The 19514-nt window shown below is 49.7% G+C and overlaps 1 protein-coding gene across 3 annotated transcripts in view; it reads left to right on the forward strand.

Moving 5' to 3' along the window:
* The window catches only part of LOC146809069 (sialic acid-binding Ig-like lectin 12), a 503656-nt gene that overhangs the window by 471275 nt on the left and 12867 nt on the right, over window positions 1–19514 (forward strand). For all 3 annotated transcript variants that reach the window (XM_085615877.1, XM_085615875.1, XM_085615876.1), the window contains one exon: window positions 6348–6408. In XM_085615877.1, the coding sequence (XP_085472003.1) occupies window positions 6348–6408 (61 nt within the window). The remainder of the gene's footprint in view (window positions 1–6347; window positions 6409–19514) is intronic.

Below are 19514 nucleotides of genomic sequence, written 5' to 3' on the forward strand. Positions count from 1 at the left end.
GTCCTCATTGTCGTGTCTGTTAAACGATCCTGAGACGTTCAGGGCGTTACAAAATATCCGACCTTAATAACACTAACTGTCTCCCGGTCGATAACAGACATGGCAACACTTGATGATGTGCTGGCTGCTTTAGCGGCCATGCAAGTTGAAGTGGCTGCCTCTAGGCAAGAAACAGCCGATGTAAAAGCCAGACTGGATGCTATCCAATTGGACCCGCTCACGCCCAGCACCTCCCTCACGAACCAGACCCCTGCGGTAGTAGTGGAAATGCCGGTAGCCATCCCCTTGGCAACACCAGAGAGGTACAGTGGGGATCCTAACACAGTGCAGGTATTCCTCACACAAGTGGCGCTACATTTATCGTGCAAACCAAAGGCGTTCCCCACGAGTCAGGCTCGTGTGGCTTTCCTTATATCCTATTTGGCTGGAAACGCGGCACAATGGGCCGTACCTCTCGTGAGCAGGGACGACCCCCTCTTATGTGATTGGGGTGCTTTTCGCGAGGAATTCCTGAAGGTATTCGACAGAAGGGCTGACTCGTACACGGCGGACCGTGAAATGCTTGAGTTGAGACAGGGATCCAACGACCTGGTGCAGTATCTCAACGCGTTCCGAAGGCTGGTTGCGGAAACCAAGTGGCCTGTTGCTAAACAGACGGCGCTCTTCCATCAAGGGCTGTGCGATGAGCTCAAGGACGCCGTGGCTCATATTGACCCTCAACCCAAGACATGTGAGGGCCTTATCAACCTGGTATTACGGCTGGAACATAGGCTAAGTGAAAGAAAGGGGGATCATGGGAGAAAAGGAAAATCCCTTCCATACTATGTGACGGTGGGAAGTCCTGAAACTTCCACCGCATCCAAGGGAGAACCCATGGACATCAGCGCAATACGAGCGAGCCTCACAGCCACGGAGAAAGAGTCACGCCGTAAACAAGGATTGTGCCTATATTGTGGCAAAAAAGGCCACTACGTACGTGAATGCCCTGCCAAACCGAAGACGTCACGTTATCGGGCCAACCGGTCGGTAACAGCCGTGGTGGACATACCGGCGGAAAACTAGAGGACTCCAAGACCAGAGAAGGGGCATCTCGGAGTCACTCATCCATCCCTTCACTTTCCAACTCGGTCACTAAGGGACAACGACACCTGTTTATCACGGTGCACGTGGGAGTGCATGACCAGTGGATACCCGTTGTGGCCATGGTGGATTCAGGGGCCACTGGCATGTTTATGGACCACAACGAGGCATGCAGGCTAGGGCTAGTGCTTCTTCCCAAAGCAGTACCCGAAGACGTCTATGCGGTAGACGGAAGGCGATTGGTGACGGGGCCCATCGGACAGCACACGGGGGTCCTTCCGATGAGATATGGGAGGAACCATTTGGAACAAATCGATTTTAACATCATCCGAGCGCCCCAATATGGCGTCATATTGGGATTGCCGTGGCTACAGAAACACAACCCCTTTGTGGATTGGCCAACACATCGCATCGAAATGACGTCACCGTATTGCATCCTGCATTGTGGAATAAGAACGGAATCCCTTGACGCAGATGAGAGCGGGAGTCAGACGGTGGCTACAGCGGCAGAAAAAGATGTGGCTCTCCCCCAGGCTTATCACAGTTTTGAGGATGTATTTGATGAGGTGAAGGCGGAAGTGCTACCACCACATAGACAGTTTGACTGCCAGATCGACCTGGTGCCAGGGGCCAGCGTTCCCAGCGGCAGGCTGTATGCCCTGACGGAGCCTGAAAACGTGCATCTCCGGGGGTACCTGGATAAACTCCTCAGGCTAGGATTCATCCGCCCGTCCAAGTCTCCGGCCGCCTCGCCACTCTTCTTCATCCCGAAGGCTAATGGGGAGCTGAGAGCCTGTGTGGACTTTAGGGCATTGAATGCGATAACCATAAAAAATCGGTACCCCTTGCCTCTCATCAGTGTACTTCTGGAACAGGTCAAGAAAGCTCGTATCTACACCAAGTTGGATTTGAAAGGGGCATACCATCTGGTGCGCATGAGGGACGGAGACGAGTGGAAGACCGCCTTTAAGACCAGGTTCGGCCTTTTTGAGTACCTCGTCATGCCGTTCGGTCTGTGCAACGCCCCGGCAGCCTTTCAGTACTTTTTGAATGAGGTATTCAGAGAGGAGTTGGATATCTACGTGGTCGTATATATCGACGACATCCTCATCTATTCGTCCAGTGTGGAGGAGCACGTACACCACGTCAAAGCTGTGCTCCAAAAGCTGAGGGAAAACATGCTGTTTTGTAAACTCAGCAAGTGTGACTTCCACGTCACATCCGTGGAATTCCTCGGAGTGATGCTGAGTCCAGAGGGACAGGAGATGGCAGAACGAAAGATCAAGGCGGTGAAAGAATGGCCGGTGCCCCAAAGCGTGAAGGACGTCCAAAGTTTCATTGGCTTCGCCAACTTTTACAGGCAGTTTATAGATGGATTTTCAGGAGTGGTGGCCCCAATCACACAGCTACTGAGGAAGTCCAAGGAGTTTGTCTGGTCCCCTGAAGCGAACAAAGCCTTTGAGGCCCTGAAAAGCGCCTTTGGTAAGGCGCCGGTGTTGGCTCACCCCGATCCGGATCTCCCCTACGTGGTGGAAGCGGACGCGTCGGATGTGGCGCTGGGGGCTATCTTGTCCCAACGCAACCACGACACAGGGGTGCTTCATCCCGTTGCGTACATGTCCCGCAAACTCAACGACGCCGAACGCAACTACCATATTGCGGAGAAGGAGCTTCTCGCAATCAAGGACGCCTTCACCGAATGGAGGCATTGGTTGATGGGGGCAAGACATGTGGTATCGGTGTACACGGACCATCGGAACCTACAGTTCATGACGGCCACTAGACACCTTTCTCCCAGGCAGCTGCGGTGGATGATCTTCTTTGCGGGGTTCAACTTCCGCATCACATATCGGCCGGGGACTGAAAACCGGAAGGCGGACGCCCTGTCCCGTCAATCTGCAGTTAAGGAACCATTGCCTGCAACCGAGCGTTCCATCATTTCCCCGAGGATGGTATTGGGGGTTATCCAACCGGATACTTTCCTGAGGGGAATAAAGAGAGGGATCAGGTCATTCGCATGGCGGAGGTGGCTCCTCAGTCACAGAGAATGGCAGCTGAAGGACGGGATACCCCTGAAGAACAGGTGCCTATTGATACCCACGCCTAGGCTAAGGAAACAAGCATTCATCTGGTGCCATGACTCTCCATGCGCAGGTCATTTGGGCTTTGAAAAAACGGTGGCTAGCATGGGACGGCATTTCTGGTGGCCAACCATGAGAGTGGATGTCAGGAGGTGGGGACAGGAGTGTCCTACGTGTGCTACCATGAAGGCCGACCATGGCCGAACCCAAGGGCTCTTACATCCACTTCCGACCCCGGATAGACCATGGGATAGCATATCACTGGACTTCGTGGTGGGCCTACCGGTAGACCAGGGGATGACGGCAATACTGGTGGTGGTGGATTACTTGACGAAAATGGGGCACTTCATCCCCTGCAAGAGAGTCCCTACGGCCGGGGAATTGGCGTCACTACTCCTAAAGAATGTGGTACGACTGCATGGATTACCTGGGGTGATCGTGTCGGACCGGGGGTCGCAGTTTACTGCGCAATTCTGGAAGACTTGGTGCACTGCGCTGCATGTTAAGACCGCCCTGTCCACCAGCTACCACCCTCAAACGGACGGCCAAACCGAGCGCCTGAACCAAACGCTCAAACAGTATCTGCGATGTTTTGTGGACCAGGGCAGGGAAGAATGGGTCGACTTGCTATGGGTTGCAGAGATAGCCTATAACAACGCCACTCACAGCTCCACACAGTCATCTCCGTTCTATAGCAACTATGGCCAACATCCCAGGTTCTTGCCATTTCTACATCCGTTCAGAGAGGACAGGATTCCCGCCACAGCGGACAGGGTGGCACACATAAAAGACACGTTGATGCGCTCAAGGGCTGTCCTAATAGAGGCCAAGAGAAGATACAAGGCTGCGGCAGATAGGAAGAGAAGGCCCGGGCCACTGTACCGCACTGGAGACTACGTCTCGATATCCACAAGAAACATGAGGTTTCGAAAGAACAGTGTGTTCCATCCCAAGTACATGGGCCCCTATCGAATTACCAAGTGTATGGGTCCCGTGAACGTGAAGGTGTGCTTGCCCCAGTCATTGCGGATACACCCTGTCTTTCATGTATCATTGCTCAAACCAGCACCCTCCAAGCCGTCTGGGACACCTAGGCCGGTATGCGTGGAGTCGGAGGTGGAGTATGAAGTGTCGGGCATACGGGCGTCCAAATGGCGCAGGGGGAAGCTGTGGTACCTGGTTGCGTGGAAAGGCTATGGCCCGGAGGAGCATTCATGGGAACCGGCTGAAGGGGTTCATGCTCCGCGCTTGGTCTCCTTGTTCCATCGGCGTTTTCCTGCCAGCGCTGGACCCGTGGGGAGCCGCTGAGAGGGAGGATGTACTGTCAAGAATTCCTGTCATACAAGGGAAACACGCCCTTATGTAAACAGGAGAGCGGTTACATAACTCAAGGGAAACACGCCCTTATGTAAACAGGAGAGCTGTTACATAACTCAAGGGAAACACGCCCTTATGTAAACAGGAGAGCTGTTACATAACTCAAGGGAAACACGCCCTTATGTAAACAGGAGAGCTGTTACATAACTCAAGGGAAACACGCCCTTATGTAAACAGGAGAGCTGTTACATAACTCAAGGGAAACACGCCCTTATGTAAACAGGAGAGCTGTTACATAACTCAAGGAAAACACGCCCTATAAAGGGAGGAACCGGGAGGTACAAGGCTGTCGGATATTGTGTTTACACCGACGTACCTGCTTCGTGAAGAGCAGTGTTCCGGAGTGGTGCTCCAGTAAGGCAAGAACGGAGGTAGGTCGAGTCGTTACTCCCTGGGCCGTGTCTTGCCCCATCGTCACCTGTGAAGGACCCGGAAGCTCTACCGGTCAACCATTGAGCTTCGCTTTTTGACTCGGCTGAGTCAAAGCGCATTGGCGCTTTTGCTGGTTGGAGTCGTAACTCCCAGCCCGACCAGAGACACAGGGACTGCCAGCTGTAACGCACACCAGGAGGTGTTTGCCGCGTTACAGACTCGGAAGTCCACAGGATCGATCGAGCGGCTGCTCTCGGTTCAGTCTTCTTGCTTGTGATTGGGGTATCGGTGACGCATCACCAGGAGGTGACTCCGCGTCCCGGTGCAGTCTGAGGAAGAGGTTGAGCGGCTGCTCCCTTCAGGTAGAGACCCCGGCTGGGTGTTTCCCTGACTCCTCGATTCTCCCCAACACTCTTCGTGCCCCTCACAGCCTACCGATTGGCATTGTCGGCCATTTCATTTCTGCCCTCTGTTGGCATACGCCGGGATCGGCGTATATGCAGAGGACGGTTAGGACCATCCGTGCTGTGGGCTGGTAACGTACTTAGCCTGGAGGATTCCAGTGACTATAACTTTTGTTTGTTCTTTGTATTTTATTTGCCTTCATTAAAAGAACTAACCCTTCACAAGTGGTTGCGTCCTCATTGTCGTGTCTGTTAAACGATCCTGAGACGTTCAGGGCGTTACAATGGGGGGCCTGAACAATGGTCTTTGTCGTGGTCCATTGTGACCTTTGTTAACCCTTTGAGCGATATTTGCTTTGAAGCGCTAGTTTTACATTTGATCTTTAAAAATTCATATATCTGGTTCCCTACATTGGATTTTTGTCATTTTGGAGTCCTTTTAGTCATAAACATATATCCTATTTTTATGAATTGGCATTAGATTTGTATTGTGTGTTGTATCTTACGTATTTAATGTATTGGTGTTTTTAAATGCTTTACACTCCTCGCCTTAAGTTAAGCCTGCCTGCTCATTGCTAGTTACCAATGGTTGAGCAATGGATTACTTTATTGAGACCTTGACTGAAAGTTTTGTTGTGTTTGTGGCCTTATTGTAGTGGTAGGTCCCTACTTATCACTACTAATAAACCACTTCCCATTAGATTTTGTATACGATTAGATAAACCTGACTCTTCAAATTCTATGTACAGCGTATCTTATGTGACAACTGTCTTTACTGTAACACAACCCTCATCAGCTCTCCTTGTATAGCACTCTGATACCCTGATGGTCATGTTTGCATTTTATAAAACACTATTGATAAATAAATACATTATACAAATAATTCCTTCTCAAGCACACCTATAGAAAATACTAGATCAACAATTTTTTCAAAGAGCTAAAATAGTTATAAAACATGTAATTTTCCAATATCTGTGTTTGATGTAAATATTATTGTGGAAGTACCATTTAAATCAATGATTTTCCATTCCAGTAACAAGAAGAAGAAAAATGTGAACATTTCTAATCAATTGATGCAGTTGTCGCATCACAAGGTGAGTGATTCACAATCTAGCAACGTGATGTAAACCCAGGAAGTTGGTTATCATTGAGGATTCCTTATTTCTCATGAACATTGAATGTAATGATATGTTCTTCTCCTTCTTCATAATAATAATAATAACAATAATAAAAATAATAATAATATGAATACTAGTAATCATAGAAATAATAATAGTAATAATCTGTTTTCGTTATTGTTATTATTATTATAGTTGTTACTATCAGAACTTAGTTACATATGCCTGCTACCCCTCCTGGGTCATAGGCCATCAACCAGGACTCTATAGCCATCTCTGTGCAGGGTTCTTCTTTTTTGGTTTTTGTTATTAACATCATGACCCGTTTATACTGCCTTTAGGTAAGTATCATTAGTCCCAAAATGAAGAAACAACAGCAATACGTTACATATCGAGCAGTATATGTATCCGCAATGGAATCCGTGATTAAATGTAAAGTTATCTGCTAACAGAGTGGCACATGGTATCAATCTGCATGTCAAAACAACATTCCCCAACCATCCGCCCATGTCCCAATGCCCTTACCCCCCCTTCCTACCAGACTCACTCCTGTCCACTCCTATATAAGTATGAAGTACGGTTCTGCTATAGTGTAGGTGTATTCTTGCTGCTTTCATGCATTGAATTCCAATCTAGTGAGATCGGTGTCTTCCGTAAGCCCGTACTTTTTTCCCGCTTTGTCGCCGTACTTTTGGCTCTCCCCCATCTGACCACGTCCCCATGCCAACTAAGTGGCGTGAGGGGCACAGCGGACTTCCTTCTCATGGTAATTGATCGTTTTGTGATCAGCCAGGCCAGACTAGCGAAGACTTGTACTTTCTGCTTCTTATGGCAGCACCGCAGACCCAATACCCAATATGCCACCTTATACCCGAAAGCTGTTCCCATTACCGTTCCTAGGACCCATATAATAGTGGCCCAGAAGGTGGAGAGGTGCTCACAGGCCCACAGCATGTGTAGGAGACCGGCGTTATGTGCAAGATATCGTGGGCATTGGTCCGTCGCTTCCCGGTACATTTTATTTAGTCGGTGCAATGTAAGATAAGCCCTATGTAACACCATGTACTGTATGAATTTAAATTTAGCATTGTGGGACACCTTCTTGGGGAATCCCATTCTTTGTTTGATAATTCCCTCTCAATGGCAGCATTCCACTTTGCTCCAAGTGCCGCTAAGGAGGTTGCTGCATGGGAGGGAATACCCCTATACAACCATCGAGTCAGGTGACGTCCATTACCCATAAAGTATAGTGTATGCACTAGCTTGTGTGTGGGTGGGCTCTATATTATCTAGTGTCCAATGCTTATTAATGTATTTAGTAATGCTTGCATGCAGAATATAGAGGGATCGTGGAACACCCTGTTCCCTGGCGAAGTTCTCGTGGTCTAGTAACATACTTTCTCTCAATAGCATCCCCACAGTGTTCACTCCTTCCCTTTCCCACCTGGAGATTTCTTGGGCAGTGATTACCCCTGTGGGAATCCCTACCAGTGGAATGTTGAGGGCATAGGGGAGTCACCGATTAGTGTATTGTAACATTCGCCTCCAGTAGGTAAGGGCCACATTCAATAGTGAAGGGACAGTGGGTGGGACCCGCCCCTTGGGCAGCAATAGAGTATGAAGGGTGCCGCGGGCCAACACCTGCGGCGTAAGCCCTATCTCATGGAGGTCATGACCAGCAATCCAGTCTGCCAACCACTGCAATTGGCTTGCGTAACAGTATGTCCGGAAATCTGGAACACCCATGCCCCCTTTGTCTGTTCCCAGCTGGAGGTTCGAGAGCCCTACCCTCATGCGGCCCTACCCCCATAATAATTCTAGCAAGAGTGTATTCAGAGTTTTAAAGGTAGCAGTGGGGATCACTATTGGTAGGTTAATAAAGTAGCAAAGCACTCTCAGAAGCGTGACCATTTTGGTAATGGCAATTCTACCCTCCACCGAGACTGGTATTGACATCCAAAAGGTTATTTGGGTTTCAGTGCCTTGACTTCCCGTAAGAGATTGCCATCCAACAATTCCTGTGGACCCCTGTATATTTGTATGTAGAGGATAATGTCATCGGCATATAAGGAGAGGGTATGTGTGGTGTTGACAACACGGATATCATGTCTCATTGCGTCTTTCAGGAGTTTGATAGCTAAGGGCTCAAGTGCTAATAAGAGTGGTTGGAGCATATAGCTTTGACACGTACCATGGCTAACTGGGTAAGGCTGTAAGATGTGTACTCCTGTAGGGGCTTTTGCTGTGGGTGTCATGTATAACAGTTTGACCCAGCGCATATGTGCCGGAGGGATTCCAAATTTTGTGAGTGTTGTCAGCATGTAGTTCCAGCTAAGGGTGTCAAAAGCTTGCCTTAAGACTAATGAGATGCACCCCGCCACTGGATAGTCCGATGTTGTGGCAGTCAGCACATGATAGAGACACCTAATATTGACGGAGGTGTTACAGCCGGGTACAAAGCCGCACTGACCAATATGTATGAGCTGTGGCAGATAGGGGAGTAGGCGACTAGACAGTATTTTACTTAAGATTTTGTATTCTGTGTTCCGGAGTGAGAGTGGTCGGTACCCAGAAAGATCAGTTAATTCCCTGCCGGGCTTGAGAAGAAAAGTAACCAGCGCTTGCATTGTGGTAGAGGAAAGACACCCAACGTCCAACACTGACTGGTAGAGGTGCTCTAGGTGGGGGACCAGAGCAGCCGAGAAGGTGTCATAAAATTCTAATGGGAGTCCATCCAGTCCCGGGGTTTTGTTGCGTGGAAGAGCCTTGATCGCTGCCTTGATCTCTGTTTTGGAAATGGGAACCGCTAGTTCTCGTTGGTTTGCCTGTGACAACTGGGGGAAGTCGAGATTGTCCAAAAATGCATCTATTGTTACCTCGCCCAAGTCCTCTGGGGCCTCTTACGTTTTTTATAGTAAGTCCTGAACGCAAGATTTATATCAGATTGCGTGTTCGCTGTTGTGCCCTCAGGCGTGATAATCTCATGCATTGGGGTGGGTGATGGCTCATCACGTAAGATTCTGGCAGGAAAGTGCCCGATCTATCGGCTTCTGCATGTTGACTTTGTGTGCATGATTGGAAATCTATGATCATCTGCCACACTAGTAGTTCTGAGTATGTAATACGTGCTTCTTGTAGGGCTGCTTCCCTTGTGGGGTCGGAGACTGCCATCTGCTCTCACTTGCCCGGTTTATCTTCCACATCTCGTAACTCTTTGCTAAGCATTTGTCGGTCTCCCACTGTTGTACTAATGGCAACCCCTCTTAAAACGGTCTTAAATCCTCTCATTCCCTTTGGAAAGAGGACGTCATGTCTGTATTTTCAGAGAAATAGTTAGAAATAGTTGCGGCCAGAGTATCAAGAAACAGTCCTCCATCAATTGTGGGCGCAGCATCCAAGTTGGGATTGGAGTGGGATCTTCCCCCAGGAGGTCATATTCTCTAGACTGTTCTGGTCCGATAGCATTTACCCTAAGTATGTGGTGTGTTATTTGAGCGATAAGGGATGGAGAGCAGAACACCCTATCAATTCACGTGTGAAGCATGTGAGTGGGAGAGTAGAATGAGTATTCACAACAGTTTGCATTTTTGATGCGCCATGCATCAGTCAGTGGAGGGCAGCCGCTTGCTTCTTGCGCCCGTCCCCTTCAGTGGGGGATGGGAGCGGTCAAGGCCTATATGCAAGACTGAATTGTAATCCCCCCCCTAAAATCCAGGGATAACTGACCCAGTCCGTTAGCACTGTATTTAGGACACCCAAGAATTTGTCTTGCTCATAGTTCACGGCATATATGCTGCCTAATACTATTTGAATGCCATCAAGTGTGCCGTGGAAAAGAGCATATCTGCCATTAACGTCTATTCACGGATCTAAATCAAGAAAAGGCGTGCCATTCCTAATGATCCACAGGGCGGGCCCTCTTGCAAATGCAGAGTATGATGTGTGAAGCACTTGCCCTCTCCATATTTTGCATAGTTTAGTAGCTTCCGAGTTGGTAAGGTGTGTCTCCTGCATTAGAACAATGTGTGCCTTTTTCCTGTTCGGCTGTGCATATATTCTGTGTTGTTTATGCACAGATCCCATGCCCTGAACATTCCAAGTTATTATGTACTTTCCCACCGCAGCCATAAGTGTATGTGTAGTGTCTTGTGCCCTATTGCTTCCTGATAGCCAGGATTCCTAAAGGACATGATTAAGAGTTAGTCAGGTGGATAACTTCCCTTTATGTAACTAAATACAAGGTGTACCCAGAGAACAATGGTGGACTAAACTAAAGAACAATGATAAAACCAGTGCAACTTTAACCATCGTGCAATCGCTTCGGGGGTGGTGGGTACAGTGCCATGTAGCGTCCCCAAGACCAGAGGCAGCATAGTTGCAATACAACTGTCCGGACCATGGCCAATCACAGGGTTGGAAGAGCATAGTGAGGCCAAGAGGTCGTGAAAGTCAGCGCTCCATCTATCTCCAGGTACATTCAGATCAGTCTTGGTGTCTGGATAGGGAGGATATCCCAGGTAGTCATTCACCAATTGCGGGGTAATGGAGGGGAAGAGAGCAAAACTGTTTTCTGAGTCCGATTGTAGATTAGTGTCTTCAAAGGAGTCCACCGAGGAGAGAGGGTCCCGTTCATTGAGCGCCGCTGTTGTAAGTAGTGCTGACTTTTGACCCTCCATGACTTGTTCTGGAGATGGGTTTTTCTTCTTCCCCATTCGGTTTGTTTTATTTTGCTGCACTTTACCCCCTTGTGATGATTGTGACCTTTGACTGGTGTTTTGGGGCGATCCCTGCGAAACGCCAGCGGAAAACATGACTGCCACCAATTTAGTAGCTTCCTCTGGGTCCCCAAAGAATACAATTTCTGCTTGTGCATGATTTTGAGTCAGGCTGGAAACAACAAGGCATATTTGAGGTTGAGGGCCCTGAGCTTCTATTTGACTTCTTGATAGGAGGCCCTTTGACGTTGGACCGCCATCGTAAAGTCTGATTAGAATGAAATCGGCTGGTTTTCAAACAGGATAGGGGACTTCTCTCTGGCTGTGCGGGGTAAGGTATCATGATCTTTGTAATTAAGTATTCAGGCAATCATAGGTCGGGGAGGCACTCCAGCAATTGGTTTTCTTGCTGGGATTCTATGTGCCCTTTCAAAACTGAAGAGGTCTGCCAGCCGTTCGGGACCAGCGTGTCGCGCAACCACTGCTCTATGAAGCCTGTTGGATCTGTCCCCTCACAGCATTCCGCAAGTTCTACAATACGAACATTGTTTCTGCGCTACTGGCCCTCAGCGTCTTCCATCCTGTCCTGAAGGCTGGCCACCTGCCGAAGCAGCTGCTCCAGCTTTTCCGTGCAAGCCTTATGTTTCTGCATCAACTCAGCAATCAACAGTGTAAAGCCCGTCATTAGTGTGCCTATTTGTTGCTCAATTGCCTTCCATGTCTCACGGACCCCCTGCAAAATAATGTTCAGTTTATCTGGAGGAGCCTCCATAGCCATTGGCTGTATACAGTCTGTGGCAGGTACATGGGCTGCATCCTCTTGTCCACTGTGGTCTGCACCCCCCAATGTAGGCGGGTCAGGTTGCTTCACCTTCGTGTGACCCTTCTCAGGCTGTGCCGCGACCCCAGTGTCCGCAGGTGTGGGCTGGGTGAGGGAGGGTGGAAATAAGATGCTCCCCCTGTCTGTTGGGTACTCCTTCAGTACACCAACCTAAGCAGACAGCAAGGGATGGTATACGTTGTGGCGTTGGCCCTCCTTTACTGCAACTGTACAGCCTTATAAGGAGAGAGACAACACAGTGAAACTCTAGCAATGACCCCCCAGTTGCAGCCTCGCTTCAGGGACTCATGGTCATGCTGCTCTTTGTTTTGGAAAGCTCAGTCCGTCCGCCTCCCTTGACCCTCTGCCTCCCAATCACAAAGGGGGTACTGACCCTGCTGGTGACCAACAGGGCTCAGGTTCACCTCTGCACGGTTCTTTCATTCCATTGCCTCTGACCATGGCAGGGGGTAGGCGAACCACCAGCCTACTGGTATGGTTTGGTTCAGGCCACCGCCTAAGCTGGGGACTCTAGACGCCACAAGGGTTGAGACCGGTGGCAGATGGCTGACAAGCAGGGGAGGCGACCCATCCTCCTTACCAGGTACCTGGTTTATCCTGTGCAGCCGGGATAAAGGTTTGTAGACTCATGTGGTCCCTCCTAGTCCTCCGGCTCCACCACGCTTCAGCATCCGCCTACAACCTTAGATCAGATGTGACAATCCGCTGAATTTAAGCATATTACTAGCTGAAGGAAAATAAACTAACCAGGACCCCCTCTGTAATGAGTGAAGAGAGAAGAGTCCAGTGCTGAATCCCCACCTGGCAGTGGGCACAGGAAATGTGACAAACAGCAGACCGACTCCCCAGCCTTGCTCAGGGTGCCAAGTCCTTCTGACTGAGGCTCACCCCACAGACTGTGTTAGGCCGGTAGCAGCCCCAAGCCCCAAGCACTGAGTCTTTTAGGAAGCTGGTTGCTTGGGAATTCAGTCCAAAGTGAATGGTAAACTCCATCTCAGGCTAAATACGGCATGAGATCGATAGCCAAAAAGTACAGTGAGGAAAAATTGAAAAGAACTTTGAAGAGAGAGAATAAAACAACGCAGGAGGTCGGTCGCCAAGGAGGACAGATCCCCTCTGTATCACTGCGGCTGAGGCTTGCCCTGCAGGGTGCATTTCCTCTGTGATGGTGTGCCGCAACTGGACTCGGGGTGACAGGTGGCTCTATGCACTTCACAATCTGAGGCACTTTTGCCTACAGACCTTCGGGACCCCACCTACCCTTCTGCAACACTCCGATCACCATTTGACTTGAATCTGTACACCTTCCTAGGAGACCTCAAATTTCACCTTGACAACACCAACTGCACCAACATCACTGACCTCCTACAAAGTATGGCTAAACTCGGACTACCCACATCGCAGGACACACACTCATCCCCATCTTTCCAGCCAGCAACAGAATAAAATACACCCAATCGGAAGAGGTCACCTGGACTTACCACTACTGTGTCCACTTCGTCATCTCAGAACCTCTCAACCCCCCCACCTCCACCGCCAGCGAAACACGGCGCAGCTGGTCCAAGCTTTCAGAACAACGTTGTACCAACGCCCTTAACTCCCATCTACCCACCAACACCGAGGACACAGAACAAGCAGTGAAAAAATTCACAAACTGGATCAAAGCAAGCCCTGATGAAGTACCCCGAGGAAATCTACCAAGACCAGGAAACAAACAGGACACCCAAACTGGTTCATGAAAGAACTCAAAACCCAGAAATGCAACTGCACAAAGACTGAAAGAATATGGCATATCCCGGGGGCGCTAGGTGGCGCGCACACGGAATGGCCACACTGCAGTGAGGCTCCCGCATCCCGGAACAATTCTCCTTTAATTATCCTACTCAATGTGGCATAAGAAGGCTCCCCTAACGGGTAAATGCTGGCATGACCTAAACACAGACTCGCTGCAAGTTTGGGCGGAATCGCGCAGACGGATCCGAAGTTACTCGGACGTAAAGTTTGACCGAGACGCGACGCTGGAACTCGAAGATGAGCTGAGGTGGTTGCTGGAAGTAATCTAGACCGCGGCTTCACACGTGGAAGTTAGGCCGGGGAAATCGGCTGTGACTCAGGAGGCAGAAAGTTCTGTATAACGGAGCGGGAAAAGCCGAGACCAACCGGTGGACATCCCAGCAAGGCACAGGTGACCATTGATTGGGAGCGAGTATGGCCCTGGAGGTGTAACAGTAAGTGCCGACATGCGGGGGGCTCAGATCGGGACTACCGCTGCATAGCTGCTGGCGAACATAGGAGGCTGTGGGCAAAGAGGAAGGAATAGCGGATGTTTGTGCCCCCCACCCCCAGCGGGATGGCACAATTGGCGGACCGCTTCGGACACCCGCGAAGACTGCTCTATATGGTCTGTGAGGACTGATCTATACCCTAAGGCGCCTGCTGGACTGTGGAGCACTGGAGACTCGGGCATTAAAGGCGAATAGGCCAAGGTGCAACACGAAACATAAACTAGTATAAGAGGAGAAGGTGGCTGATGGTACAGCGGGTGTGGTACTGGTCTGGGTGTACGGGGTAGGATCGTCGCCCCTCCCCCACATCCCCGCCGAGGACATTAGGTGAATGACCCGACTGGACCGCCGAGGAGTGGCGCTTTTGTGGGGACTGATGACCTGTCCTGCTGCCAAGCTGCAGTGATCGTGATTAATTGAGTGAAGGCGATATCCTGAGACTGGCGGGATGACCAGGTGAGCCTCGAGGGGAGGTATGAGTACTGCGTGCTGGTAACAGATGCAGTAACAAGAAGCAGGAGCATTGAGTGCTGCATAGAGAAGCAGCGCTTTGGGAGACGAAAAGACATACAAAAAAGTGACGAGGAGGGCTACATCTCATACTCGCCCTACAAGACCAGTACAGCGCCAACATTGGCAAACCTGACACTAAGCAGCCGAAACTAAATTTCGAAGGGACGAAACGTGGAAGTCAACCGATGCAGGCAAGTCAACCTCAGGTGGGACAGAAAGAGGGAAATGAGGGTGCCATGATGCCGGCTGCGGACACTCCGAACATTCTCCAGGAAATTCGGCAGGGTTTTGCCACAGTGGTAGAGAAGGTGGATCAAATGTCGACCAGAATGGACGATATAGCATGCAAACTCGAGGGGCATGAGGAACGGCTCCAGGAAACCGAAAAGCGTATATCTGAAACGGAAGATACTGCTGCAAAACGCAAAACACAACTTGCTCGAATGGATAATCTATTGCGTGTTATTGTTACAAAGAATGAGGATTTGGAATCGCGCAGTCGACGCAATAATGTACGCATACTGGGTATTCCGGAATCCACCAATGTTGGGAAGAAGGAGGTATATGTAGAGAAGTTATTGATGTCCGCGGTAGGGGAAGAGGCGTTCTCTCGCCAGTTCATAGTGGAGCGCGCCCACCACTCGCTAGGGCCCAGACCGAAGCCGGGTGCTAGTCCGTGTCCCATAATTGCGAGACTTCTGAACTATAGGGACCGTGACGTGGCTCTGCAAGCCGCCAGAAGGAAACAGTCCATGGCATATGAAGTTAACACCTTTACGATATATCCTGACTTCACGCCCATAGTGCAAGAGGAGCGGCGTAAGTTTATGGACGTCCAAGCTAAACTACGTAAGGCGCAAATACATTATGCACTGTTATACCCAGTACAACTAAGAGTAACGCACCAAGGTAAACAACACATCTTCACCACTCCGAATCAGGAGGAATATTTCCTTAAACAAGTGAAAAAAGCGGCGCGAAATGGTGGAGGACGCTTGTCGACACAACATGAAGAGACAGGAGTTATTGGTGATGAAGCTCCATGAACCGCCGCCATGAGACCCAGCTGGGTTTGCTTGGATTCGAGACTATACTACTCTCGGCCTCGTCAGCCCGGGTGGCTGAGGATCCGAATTGTTGTGGGTTGAGAGCACACTGTTGAGTAAATCATATGACCCACCGGGTGCCCTCTGGCCCCCTAGACCTAGACTGCTCACCGGGAGAGCCTAGTGGGGTAAGAGGTGTTTGTGTAGCCACCTAGCAAAGCCCCCTGCGGGTATTACCCCAGGGCAAGTAATCACGCACCTAGAAGAGGAACTGTGATAACTTTAGTTAATTGCTGGAATTGGGCGGGACGGGGAGGGAATACATCACTGGCAAGTTGGGGGGGCTTCAGTGGGAGGGGGTGGGGGCTATTGAGGGGACTGTTTATTTGTGTTCTCCCCAACTGAATAGGAAGGGGAATGGAATGGGTGTACGAAGAGATCAATCAGACAGGAAACATCTTGATATTAAGCAGTATAGTAGCGTATAAACTAGTCTACAAGGATTGGGTGATGCATCTGGGCATAGGGGGTATTCAGAAGTATGGCTGAGGGAGAAGCTAGTAACTTGAACATACTTACATGGAATGTTACAGGACCAGGGGATGCGCGAAAAAGGCGTCAAGTGTTAGCTTATTTGGACAGACACCACATACACATTGCAATGCTACAGGAAACACACTTCTCTCCCCAGGGAAACAGTAGGTTTGCGAGCAATTGGTCAGACCACAGGGTATTCTCCTCCTATTCCTCCTATGCGCGTGACACGGCAATACTCATAAAGAAGCAGGTGCCTTTTCAACTTGGAGGGAAGTTGGAGGACTTACAAGGCCGATTTTGTCTAATGTGGGGGCGGCTAGGCTCGCTGTCAGTTACACTGGCGTCTTGTTGTGGGCCCAATGTGGATGATCCCGATTTCTTCTCCTCACTATGGGCCAAGATTTTTGAAGTGGGCTCCCAGCATATCATTTGGGGAGGAGACTTTAACATTACTTATAACCCGTGCCGGGATAGATCTCACCCTGCCCCACACCACTACACTAAAGCGGCTGGAATAATTAGGGACATCATGGAGACACATCAGTTTATAGATGCCTGGAGACACATGCACGCAGATTCACGAGAAGGTACACACTACACGGCGCGGGCACATTCCTGGGCGAGACTAGATTATTGGCTGGTGTCGAGAGGTCTGGGGCCTGCGATAGCCCGGGCACAACATCTAGCAAGAACGTTTTCGGAGCATACCCCGGTGAAGTTTACGTTGTCGGCACCGGACCTTAAAATACTGCGATGTAGCTGGCGAATGCAGGCTACTATGTTGTTGGATGTGGTGTTCCAGGAGGAACTGAGGGAGGAGGTACGAGACTTCTTCATCCGTAATAAAGGCTCTGTAGACCATGTGGAGACCATATGGGAAGCCTTTAAAGTAACAATTCGAGGGTTTTGCATAGCCAAAGGGTTTGGGGTGCTAAGAGACTTAGTCAAGTCACTGCAAAAACTGGATGGGGAACTGAAATTAATAGAAGCGGAGATGGCACTCACCGCGTCCGCTGAAGCGCAGGTGCAGTTTCGGGATACGCTTATGGAGTACACGGCCACAGCGGAAAGGGAAGCACACTTCCGGGGGAAACACTGGAAAGCCTGTAGTTATGGCGAGGGTGAGAGGCCTGGGAGGGTACTGGCGACTTTAATTAGAAAACCTCGGTATACCAACTATATATTAGAAGTGAAAGATCAGGAGGGAGCGGTTTGTCGGGATACAGCTAATATACTCAGAGTGTTCACAAAACACTACGGGCAGTTGTACACCACCCATAGAAGAGATGAGATGGACCTAGAGAGCTTTTTGAGAGACGTAAAGCTGGGATGGCTCAGTGATATGCAACAAGAGTTTTTGTGCGCTCCCTTTGAATTAGATGAAGTGAGAGAAGCAATTATGGGCATGCAATCAGGTAAAGCCACGGGGATGGACGGCATCCCAATAGAATTCTATAAAACATACATAGACATTATAGCTCCTGTTCTGCGGGAAGTATTCGAGGAGTCGCTAGAGAGTGGCTGCCTCCCTGCGTCTATGAGGGAGGCACTTATGATTTCACTATTGAAGCCAGGAAAATCGCCGCGATCATGCGACTCCTATAGGCCACTCTCTCTACTGAATTGTGATGCAAAAATATTAGCTAAATTGATAGCTAATCGCCTAAGCCTGCTGCTTGATAGATTGATACTCCTGGACCAATCGGGTTTTGTGCCCGGCAGAGCCACGTCCCACAACTTACGGACGCTGTTCGCGATCCTTAACAATGTCTCGCCTAATCTACCGATGGCAGCAGTTTTCTTGGACGCCACCAAGGCGTTCGTCTCTGTAGAGTGGGATTACATCTTCGGAGTATTGAGACGCATGGGATTCCCGCCCCTATTTTTATCATGGATTCGGTTGTTATATAACCTACCTGTGGCCAAGATATTATTAAATGGACACACATCAGCACCACTGCCCATTACAGGGGGAACCCGGCAGGGATGCCCACTCTCTCCGTTGCTCTTTGCCATAGCAATGGAGTCGCTAGCGGCAAAGTTGAGGCAACATCACCAAGAAAGGGCGTTGCGGTGCAATCTGCGACAGATCCTGATCTCGATGTACGCGGATGATATCACGCTGTATATCCGGAATCCGCACGAAAATTTAAACCCAATCCTGAGAGAATTTATTGTGTTTGGGAAACTGTCTGGAATTAGCATTAACTGGGGTCAATCGTGTATATTTCCACTGTCGCTGGCAACTCACAGATTTTCACTCGATTATCCTCTGGAGTGGTGTGAAGAGGACCTGCGCTATCTGGGGGTTCGAGTGACAAGAGACCGAGATGAATTAATGCGGCTAAACTATGGCACAGCAATAACACGAATAACAGATAGCGTAACCCGATGGATTGCCCTGCCTCTATCGATGGCAGGACGCGTGTCTCTGATTAAAATGGTGATCCTGCCCCAATTACTTTACCTATTCCTTAACATTCCTTTTTACCCCGGGAAACACTTCAAGACGCTAAGGGCAGAGTTAACACGATTAACCTGGGGGGGCCGAGAACCTCGGTTGCATTGGAATGTACTCACTAAACCATACTCGCAGGGGGGGTTTGGTGTACCTGATTTTGAGATATATTACTTAAGCGCACAGGCCCACTATATTTGGTACTGGGTGATGCAACCCAGATATATGCCGCAGGTAGCAGCGGAACACTGGCTGGCGCATCCAATGCCCTTAGATGGCGCGCTCTTTGTACCGGTGACACCTAGGGATAGGAAAGCGACAACAGTTACTTGCACGGTCAGCGCTTGGCGTAGGATTGAGCGCCTCATGGGAGCTCCCATGCCATATGCGACCACTTTGCCTCTAGTGTATCATCCGAATATGCCTCTGTTGCAAGAGAAGCTGTTTAATCAGTTCAAAGATCGAACGCATATAATGACATGGGGGGATTTATATTACGAGGGGAAGTTCCGCTCAGCAGAGCAGATGTTACAAGGCCTACAGCAGACCCCAATGGATAGGTTTATATATGTCAGATTGGGGCAAGGAATACGTACACTCACTCCGAATTTTCCAGAGGAGCCTCAGACGCTAGCCCCATTGCAAGTAATGCTTAAATGCAAAACGGCCACACAACTTGTCTCCTTA

Source organism: Triturus cristatus, chromosome 7 (assembly GCF_964204655.1).
Source record: "Triturus cristatus chromosome 7, aTriCri1.1, whole genome shotgun sequence".
NCBI classification, from domain to species: domain Eukaryota; kingdom Metazoa; phylum Chordata; class Amphibia; order Caudata; family Salamandridae; genus Triturus; species Triturus cristatus.